General features: G+C 47.2%; 1 protein-coding gene across 1 annotated transcript; it reads right to left on the bottom strand.

The window, feature by feature from the left end:
• Positions 1-1,360: 1,360 nt before the first annotated feature.
• On the bottom strand, positions 1,361-2,317 carry LOC132085917 (olfactory receptor 14J1-like). The gene has a single exon (XM_059491386.1). The coding sequence runs from the start codon at positions 2,291-2,293 to the stop codon at positions 1,361-1,363; it is 933 nt and encodes a 310-aa protein (XP_059347369.1). The 5' UTR covers positions 2,294-2,317.
• Positions 2,318-10,534: the final 8,217 nt, after the last annotated feature.

Genomic DNA, 10,534 nt, shown 5'->3' with positions numbered 1-10,534 from the left:
CTGCAAGGCCTCATGGAACTAAGAGGACCATGGTGACACCATGCAGCCCCACAGAACCAGGGGTCCACTGGGGCCAAATGGAACCAGGCAGTGCACCGTGACACTCTGGGTCCTTGTGGAACCACAGAGGCCATTGTGACACTGCAGGGCCTTGTGTAACCAAGGGGTTTCACCATTTTGACACTAGAACACCAAGGAGACCATTGGGAGACTCCAGGGCCCAGTGGAACCAAGGGGCCATTCTGACACTGCAGGGCCTCATGGAACTAAGGGGACATTGTGACAGTGCAGGATCATGTTTCACCAAGGGGCCACTGTGACACGAGGGGGCCTCAGGGGATCTGGAAGAACGTTGTGACACTGTGTGGCCTCGTGGAAACAAGGAGTCCATTGTGACACTGAGGGGACTTGTGGAACTACAGAGACCATGGTGACAGTGTGGGACCTCATGTACCCATGGGGCCATTATGACACTCTGGGGCCTCATGGAACCAAGGGGCCACTGTGAAACTGCAGCACAAGCAAGAACATGTGAAGCCCCATGGAACCAAGGAGTCCATTGTCACATTTTGGGGCCCCACGGAACCAAGGAGACCATTGTTGCTCTGCATGGTCTCATGGACCCAAGGAGAACAGTGTGACAGTGCAGGGCCTTGTGTAACCAAGAGGCCATTGTGTCACTGAGGGGCCCCCTGGAACCTAGGACATCTTTGCAGATGACACCAAGCTGGATGTGAGTGCTGATCTGTGGGAGCATAGAAGGGCTTTGCAGAGAGACCTGGACAGGCTGGATTGAGGGGCTGAATCCAGCAATTTCAGGTTTAAAAAATCCAAGTACCAGGCCCTGCAATTTGGCCCCAGTGCTATAGGCTGGGGATGGAGTGGCTGAACAGCAGCCAGGCAGAAAGGGACCTGCAGGGACTGATGAACAGCAGGCTGGACATGAGCCATCAGTGTGACCAGGTGGCCAAGAAGGCCAATGGCTCCTGGCCTGGCTCAGGAATGGTGTGGCCAGTAGGAGCAAGGCTGATGTGCCAGCACTGATCTGCCTCCAGCTCTGCACACAGACATTGCTGCTGCAGCTCCAGAGAAGGCAACAAAAGGGCATCTCTGCAGAAAACTCTGCTGGGACATCCTTTACTTCCTTTAAATACACCAAGAGTGCAGTCCCCCATTGACACAGTCTGTGGCCACAAGGAACGTGGAGAGAAACAAAATGAGAAATGGCACAAGCAATGATGTTTCTTTGTGGACAGAATGGAAAAACTAAAAAAAAGGAAAGAAATCTCCAAAATGAAACCAACAAGAAGTATCAAAAACTAGTTTTATTACAAGTGATTTGCAGAAATTGACCAGCAGTTTAATGTTCCTGAAAGCACCCAGTCATCAGTCTCCTCACAGCAGCCTTGAGCTCCTGGTTCCTCAGGCTGTAGATGAGGGGGTTCAGGGCTGGAGGCACCACTGAGTACAGAACTGACAAAGCCAGATCCAGGGATGGGGAGGAGAGGGAGGGAGGCTTCAGGTGAGCAAACATGACAGTGCTGATGAACAGGGAGACCACAGCCAGGTGAGGGAGGCAGGTGGAAAAGGCTTTGTGCCGTCCCTGCTCAGAGGGGATCCTCAGCACGACCCTGAAGATCTGCACATAGGAGAAAACAATGAAAACAAAACAACCAAATAGCAAGCAGGCACTAACTGCAATTAGCCCCAGTTCCCTGAGTGAGGAATTTGAGCAGGAGAGCTTGAGGATCTGTGGGATTTCACAGAAGAACTGGCCCAGGACATTGCCATGGCACAGGGACAGGGAAAATGTATTGGCTGTGTGCAGCAGCGAATAGAGAAAGGCACTGGCCCAGGCAGCTGCTGCCATGTGGGCACAAGCTCTGCTGCCCAGGAGGGTCCCGTAGTGCAGGGGTTTGCAGATGGACACGTAGCGGTCGTAGCACATGATGGTCAGGAGATAAAACTCTGCCCCAATAAAGAAGAGAAAGAAAAAGAGCTGTGTAGCACATCCTTTGTAGGAGATGTCCCTGGTGTCCCAGAGGGAATTGTGCATGGCTTTGGGGACAGTGGTGCAGATGGAGCCCAGGTCAGTGAGGGCCAGGTTGAGCAGGAAGAAGAACATGGGTGTGTCCAGCTGGTGGCCGCAGGCTACGGCGCTGATGATGAGGCCGTTGCCCAGGAGGGCAGCCAGGGAAATGCCCAGCAAGAGGCAGAAGTGCAGGAGCTGCAGCTGCCGCGTGTTTGCCAATGCCAGCAGGAGGAAGTGGCTTATGGAGCTGCTGTTGGACATTTGAGCTGTCTTGGCATGGGGATCTGTAAGAAAAGTAATCATGGAATAGTTGGGTTTGGAGAGGACTTTGAATATCCCAGCACATCTTGGGGGCACTTTCCCCCCACTGCCTGCCCAGGGCTCTGCTGCCTGGAGCTGTCCCTGCCAGCAGCTGCTTCCCTGTGCCCAGGGCTAGGCCCTGCCAGTGCTGCCAGAGCCCAGCCCAGCCCTGGGGACTCAGCTCTGCCCTGAAGACCCCTCCCAGCTCTGGCACTGCCCAGGGGATGCTCTGGCTCTGCAGGCTCTGATAGGAATGTCAGAGCAACCATGAGGAGGCTGGAAAAGCGACACTGATGCTACCTCAAAGGGGCCCTGTGCAGATATCTGTCACTGCCTGCTTTATTCAGATCTGAGACAAAATGTTTTTATTATTCCATTCTGAACTGAGAGATGAAAATCTATAGGGTCCATCCAGGTTACCCAGAGCAGTATATTAAAAAAGCAGGATTTTCGCTTTTATGCAGCCCCTGCCTTGCTATGCTCCCTGTATAATGTACTTGGAAATGTGCTGCAGTTAAATGCCATGCTAAGAGCAGCCCTGAACAATGCAGCATCCTCACCACACAAGCAGAACACTTCCAAGCCTTACCAGCTGTCTCCTCCCACCCAGATCTTGTCCCCCAGTGCTGGCAGCAGCTGCCAGGGCTGGCTGAGAGCATTCCCTGGCAGCAGCAGAGTCCCTGCCCCAGCACAGCGCCCTGGGCTGCAGGACCCTGCTCTGCACAACAGCCCTGGGCACCCCTGGCTGCTCTGCCCAAGAGACAATCAGAGAATGTACTCACGGGGTCTGTAGTCATTGGGATGTTCCAGCTTGAGGAGATGGCTCCAGGAGCTGCAGCTGCATTGTCCTGCAGCCAGAGGTTCCTGTGCCAAGGGCTGGCAGTGATTCTGCCCCAGGCACTTCTCAGCCTCTTCCCAGCCCTGACTGATTGAAGCTCTCTGTGCCTCTGTGCTGTGCTTGGGGTGGCTGCAGGCAGTGCCCCAGTCCTGCTGGGCTGGCAGAAGAGCTGCTCATTAAGAGAAATGTGCTTTTGAAGCTCTTCTTGGTTACCAGGAGCTGCCTCTGGGCCAGGAGCCCAGCCCAGCTCAGCAGCACAGACACAGCACCAGGACTTTAATGAGCCTCTGGGGCTTTGTGCTGAGGCCCTGAATATCAGTCCCTTAGAGGGAGCTGAAGAAACCTCTCCAGAACTCTAAGTCAGAATCCATCTCTAAAGTTTCTTAGACTTTTACTTGGTCCCAGTGAGGGACATGACTGAGAAAGTGTCCCCAGGCCCCAGGCAGAGCAGAGAACTGGAGGCAGTGATGACAGGTGGGGACAAAGAGAAGCCAAGTTTTGGTGCTCTGGGGCACAGCAGGGTCCGTGCCACCAAGGGCTGGGAGGAGACACCTTGTCCTGAAGCACTGGGGCCTCCTGGCACAGCCCCAGCCAGGCTGGGCACGGTCAGCCCCTTGTCCTGCCCTCAGCATCCCCCCTAGCCCACATCCCAGTGGCCTCAAGGATCTGCTGGCAAGAGTCCCTGGGGAGCCTTGGCCAGGAATGGCCCTGGGGGCTCCTTAATGCTCCCTGCAGGTACTGCAGGTTTTTCAAAGGACTTTGGGTTTGGCTTTTGCCTTGGAGTCTCTGAGATGTTTGTGCACTCATGGCCTCCAATTATCTACTAAAGTCCCTGGAGAGGCTTTGTCAGTAACAACACTCATTGGGGGTCATTAATGCTTCAAGGTACTTCAGTTATTTTAAGGTACTTGGTGTTGCCCTTTGGATACAGACTCTGTGAAAGGTTTGTTCAATCATGGCCCCAATTATCTATTTTAATGAGTCCCTTGAGAGCTTTGTACTGACATTCAGTGGGGTTCATTAATGCTTTGAGGTACTCAAGGTTTTAAGGTACTTTGGATTTTTCTTTCTCCACTCTCCATCTCTGAGAGGTTTTTGTGCCATCCTGGCCTCCAATTCTCTCCTGCAAGGAGTCCATGAGGAGCCTGTGTTGGAGAGGGACCTCAGTGGGACCCATTCATGCTTTGAGACACTTTGGGTCTTTCCTCTGACTTTGACTCCTGGAAAGGTTTGTGCAATCTCCTCTCAGGCCCTGAGGTTCAAGGGCTCAGCTTCAAATGCACCTCAGAGCTCATTAGGATCAGGCAAGTCCTGCCAAACCATGGCTCTGCCTTGATTTCCCTCTGGTCTGGAGCAGTTCATCAGGAAGATTTCCTTTTACAGTTACAGAGAAATGTTTCAATGAGCTTCTAAGAAATATGTAATCCTATTTTAAAGACTGTATTTTATTACTTTTCTCTTTTGAGAAGAGGTGATTGCAGCATTCCGTTCCTGATATTGATGTAGTGCTGCTCCTAAGGAGGTCTGGCCATGTCAGAAGAGTTATACATTGGAACTGGAGTCCATTGTGGACAGCCACACCTCAGATTCTCCAACCCCATGTGAGACATGATTTTCACTTTCAATATTTTCAATGGTTTATTAAGTCCTTATCAAAATACAACAGAAGGTTCTTGATTTTCATATCTTTTCAAATACAACAGAAGACTGAATAAAGAAAAGAATACAGTGCCGGAAGCAAAGAATTCAGTCACCACGTGCTCATCTACAAAATGGATGCTCTGTCTTTTACACCTCTAGCCCCTCCCAAAGTCTTGTCAATCGACTCCTTTTTCTCTGTCTAGTGGCAGAGATCACTGTCATACACCTTGATTGGAGGTCAGGTGCTGCCATAGTAACAAGCCGACCCTCCCAATTGCCCCAACTACTGAGGCCATCCTGTGATAACAATGCAAGGGGGAGGGGAAAGATAACTATACATCTACTAAACTTCTCTTAACATATATTTAATATTCACCCCTTAACTGTGAGAGTCAACCATAGAATTACTCATCTATAACAAACCTCCTTTTCTTTTTGTAGAAGTCATTTTGCACGAACAATTTAAGTAAAAAATTTCTGTCTCTCTTGAATAAGTCACACCAGCATCTGTTGATGTGGCCAAGGACAGTGGGAACAGGAGAAAAAAATCTCAGGTTTTCCTTAGACACATTTATTTGGAATGCACAAAATGGCATCCCAGAGGTCCAGTATGGCTTTGACTCCCATCTACCGTGCCTATGTAGCTGCTATCCATAGTCAGTGTATTTTAGGGGTCAGTACAGTGGCCAACTCAGTCCTGCCCTCCAGTCCCTGTTGAATTAAAAGACAACTGAGGAATTATAGAGGTCTGGTATGGCCTTTTGTCCCTACCTTACCATGCCTACGGGGTTGTTACCCACAGCAGGGGTATGGAGCCTTCTTGGTAGCAAACAAAGGGGCCAACCCAGTCTTGTTTCCCTTCTTTTGTCTTATTTTCTTAAAGAAGCTGTCCCATTACCTTTCACAGTTCCTTGTGTACTTCTCCTCAACAAATGCTGGTATTTCTCATCCATTAAAACAGGAAGAGTTCTCAAGCTGGTTGGTGGAAGCTTGACTCCACTTTTTGGGTATCTTGGTGTTTTTCTGGTTGTCTTTCAGTCTCTGCTTGAGAGTCAATCTTGTTTCACCTGGCCTGGATGTTACAGTCCACTCCTTGGGCTCTTCTACTGGGCCTTTGACTATGCTGCCATGAATCCATCCCTGCTCTGCAGTTCACACGGCCGATTTGGTGGTGAGCAGTTCCTGAAAGGGACCTTCCCACTGGGGAGTTAGAGGCTGATCTCCCTGTGGCTTGATCATCACCCAATCCCCAGGACTAATATTATGGATTCCGCAATCCAGGCTGGTAGATTAAGTAATTGCCCCTTTATGTCTTAGCCCTTCTAAGGTTTGTGCTATGGACATAACAAATTTCTTGGCATTGGTTTCCCCTTCCTCATAGGTGGCAACCTTCTGAGGTGAGGTCCGGAAGGGAAACCCAAACATCATTTCATAGGGTGACACCCCCAGAGCTGACTGGGGTTGGGTTCTAATTCTTAATAATTCTTAATAAGGCCAAAGGGAGACATTTCATCCATGACACTTGGGTTTCAATCATTAGCTTAAATAGAGCTCTTTTAAGAGTTTCATTCATTCTCTCAACCTGACCAGAACTCTGTGGATGCCATGGAGTGTGTAATTCCCATTTTACTCCCAGGGCCTGAACAATTTTCTGCAATATCTTTAATGTGAAATGAGTTCCCCAGTCTGAATCAATCCTGTTTGCCATCCCATATCAGGGAATGATTGATTCTAGAAGTGTTTTACTCACAACATTGGCATTGGCTTTCACAGTGGGTACCACCTCTACCCAATAAGTCACGTGATCTACTATCAGTGGCAAAAATTTCCACCATTGTACCTGGGGAAGCTCAGTAAAGTCTACTTGGATGTTTTGAAAGGGCTCTAAGGCTAGTTGTCACCCTCTTCTGGGTGTTTTCCTCATGATTTTCTTATTCACTTGTTGGCATATCACACACCCTCCAGTTACTTGCTTAGCTATTCTGAAAATTCCTTTGCATCCCAAATCCCTTAGAAATTGATCACTTAGCACTTGTGTACCCGAATGTGTTGTTCCATGTATGCCTTCTAGCATTTTCCTGGCCAGGAGTTTATTCAACATTTGCCTTCCATCTGGTAATCTCCACTTCTCTTTTTTATCTTTCTTGGCTCCTCTTTTAAGGAGTTCTTCCTCTTCTGTCCCACTGAATACAGGGACTTTTTGCATTTCTCTCATGGGTGTTAATACTATTATTAGTGTTTTTGTCTCTGATTCAATTGCATTTTTAGCCTCTAGATCAGCCTAATTGTTGCCTCGCTCCTCCTGAATTGCCCCTTTTTTATGTCCTTTAACATACACCACTGCTACTTACTCTGGTAATTGTAAGGTTTCTAACTCTTCTAAAAGAAATTTTTTGTGAATCAATCCCTTTCCCTTTGAATTTAATAGCCCCCTCTCTTCCCAATTTTTTCCAAATATATGCACTCTTCCAAAAGTGTATTTCCAGTCTGTATATATTGTTCCCCTTTTCTGTGCTAATATATCCAGAGCTTGTTTTAGGGCATACAACTCAATGCCTGGGCTGACCAGTTGGAAAGTAACTTTATCTTTTCTATGGCTACCAACCCTTCATGCACTATAGCGTACCCCAATACCCTGTGCCCCTTTATTACCTGTGAAGATTCATTGATGTACAATTGTTTTTCACTTTGGAGTGGTTGATCTGTTACATCCTCTCTTACTCTAGTTTGACAGTTTATAACCTCTAGGCAATTATGTATTAGTGCCTCATCTGGTTCTCCATATAAAAACGGGGCAGGGTTGAGTTGGTTACTGACGATTAGCTCTAAAACATTATCTGTTAAGATGGCTTCATACTTTAGCATTTGGGAATCAGTGAGCCATTTCTCAGGATACTCGTTATTGAGTCTGGGACATATATCTTCAATTTTCAATTAAATGGTTAATTTTTTGCTTTCTGCTATGAGTAGGGAAGTCACTGCCGCACCTGAATGCAGGCTGGCCAGCCCTGGCTGACAGGCTCTAGTAATTTTGATAAATAGGCCACTGGTTTCCTGGATCCTCCTCAGTCCTAGGCTAACACTTCATGTGTTACCTCTTTTTCTATATCCACAGACAGATAGAAGGGTTTGTCTAAGGCAGGAAGACTCAGGGCTGGTGCACTGACTAATTTTTGCTTCACAGCTTCAAACGTTTGTTCATTGTCTTTTTCCCACCTAATCTCTCCAATTAACTTTTCACACAAGAACCGGATGGCCTGCGTGTATCCTCCAATCCATAGCCTACAATATCCCAACAGCCCTAAAAACCTTTTGACTTCTTTCTTAGTTTTTGGCCGTGGGAGTGAGATTATTCCTGTAATTCTCTCAGGGTTCAGTCCCCAGCTCCCTTGACAAATTATATGTCCTGGATATTTCACTTCCCTTTCTACAAATTCGAGTTTCCCTTTTGATACCTGAAGTCCTTGGCGCCCCAGAAAATTTAACAACACTATGGTGGATTCCCAAATTTCTTTTTCTTCCCATCCTCAGAGAAGCAAATAATTTACATATTGGATGAGCTTTATCTCAGGTTTAATGGAGAAGAGTTGTGTTACTTCTCCTAGAGCTTGACCAAAGAGGTTTGGTATAGTAGGAGGCCTAGTAAAATATCTGTATTGTATTTGAATATCTGTATATAGGCCTTGCCCCGATAAGCCCCGGTTGTTCTTGATGGGCTGCAGCTGCGATGTCCTTAACTGGGCTGCAGCTGTAGCTAGTGAAGAAAACTGGGATAAAAGGGGCTGGGCTTGGCCAGTCAGGAGCCCTGACTAAGAAGCAGCAACAAGAAGAAGGTGAAGTCTGTGATGTGAAGAACTGCCCCCAAGAAATATCACCGAGAAGGTACGAGACTTTAGAAATATGTTTGTGACAATATGGGACTTTAGAAATATGAAATTCAACAAGATAACAACAGTTTGGGGATTGAGAAAACCCTTGGAGTAACCCAGTCCACTGAATCTGTTGCTTTCTCCCAGAATTGGGGTCCTCCCATTCAAAAGCAAATATAACCCACTTTCCTCTGCCAGTGGGTATGCCCAAAAAGCATCTTTTAGGTCTATCACGCTAAACCACTGGGATGTTACTTAGGAGTGTATAGGGATTAGGCACTACTGGGTACTGATTCACTATTCTTTTGTTCACTTCTCTCCAATCTTAGACAAGCCTGTAAGTCCCATCTGACTTCTTTACTGGTAATATGGGTGTATTATGGGGGGATATACATGGTTCTAAGATCCTGTCCTCAAGTAGGTCCTGGATCAGTGGCTGTAGTCCCCATCTCCCCTCCAGGGAGAGTGGATATTGTCATAGCTGAACTGGATGGTTCACATTAACTATTTTTATTACTATAGGTTTCATATTCAATTTACCTCAGTTTTTTGGTTTTGCCCAAATCATCTCTTGAATTTTCTCCTCAATTTCTTCCCTTAATTGGAGAAGCTCAACTACTATTTTCCCTTTCTCTGGGAGCACTCCAGAGAATGTCAAAATGCACCTGTAAATCCTGTCCTAATAAATTTCATCCTGCTTCTGGAACTAATAGAACATCCCCAATTCCCATTTTATTTGTTCCTCCAAACTTTGTTTGCTGTATAACTGAGGCTTTGAAACTTTCCCCTTGTTAATGTTTGAAAAGACAGGTGTCAGCTAATGAAGGCAGGAGCCTCCCCTGAAATGGAAAATGGAAGCCCTCTTCCCTCCACATTGTTATAATTTTGAAATAAAGGGGGCTCTCAGGCACAGATATGGGAGCAGGAAATAACAGTTCTTTGTTAGGGAAGAAAATTAAACAAATAAACAATGCAGTACATTAGAAAAACATTGACAGTCACAACTCAACCTGACACCCTGTGGGTCAGGGTGTTGGTGGCAGTCCAATTGGAAATGTGGCTGCAGCCCTCCTGCAGTGTCAGGTGTGGTTCTGTTGGAGCAGGCGGTCCTGTAGAAAAGGATGTATTCTTCCTCTGAAAATCCAGTGGAAGAAGAGACAGCTGCTGTTCCTCTGGGGAATCCAGTGGAGAAAGCTGTTCTGGTATTCCAGAATCTCCAGATTATATCTGGGTAGCAATGCTTGGCTCCTCCCTCTGGGCTCACATCTCACAATGGGATGCTGTAGTTCTTATCAGTCATGCAGTGACATTCAATAGCCCATTATAAGCAGATGTCCAGTCAGAGAGAGAAGGAAAACTGCCCACTTGAAAAGACAACTGCCATAGAGATGGCAATAGAGTACATCTTGCCTTGTAATCTGGAACAACCCCAGAGCCATCAGCCCATCTCTGCTGGTTATATGATGAGGCCTCCAAATCCCATCTTGGGAGATTTTTGGTTCCTCTCCAAGGATTGTGAAAATGGAAAAATGTGGTCAAAGGCATTTTCTCCCAAATCTTGCAGTGACAGGCTCAATATTTCTAAATTGAATGAGGGTAGATTTACATTTGTTAGAAAGAGGAAATATTTTATAATTATGAGAGTGGCACAAAATGGCAACCGTTTTTCCAGAGAAGTGGATTCCCCATCCCAGGAATTGTCCAAGAGCAGGAGCTTTGTGCAGCGTTGCCCATTGAAACCCTCTCATCTCCAGTGACAGAATTCCTGCATTGTGGGTTCTCTGATATGCTGGGTGCCCTCACAAGGCTTCTGGCCAGAATGTCTGCTGAGGGCAGCCAGGCTGCTGCTGGGGC

Source organism: Ammospiza nelsoni, chromosome 33 (assembly GCF_027579445.1).
Source record: "Ammospiza nelsoni isolate bAmmNel1 chromosome 33, bAmmNel1.pri, whole genome shotgun sequence".
Lineage (NCBI taxonomy): Eukaryota > Metazoa > Chordata > Aves > Passeriformes > Passerellidae > Ammospiza > Ammospiza nelsoni.
This window is presented reverse-complemented; position numbering and strand designations above follow the sequence as displayed.

Bases quoted from the DNA above. Each gene is read 5' to 3' on its own strand.
- LOC132085917 (XM_059491386.1), bottom strand. From the start codon at position 2,293: ATGTCCAACAGCAGCTCCATAAGCCACTTCCTCCTGCTGGCATTGGCA.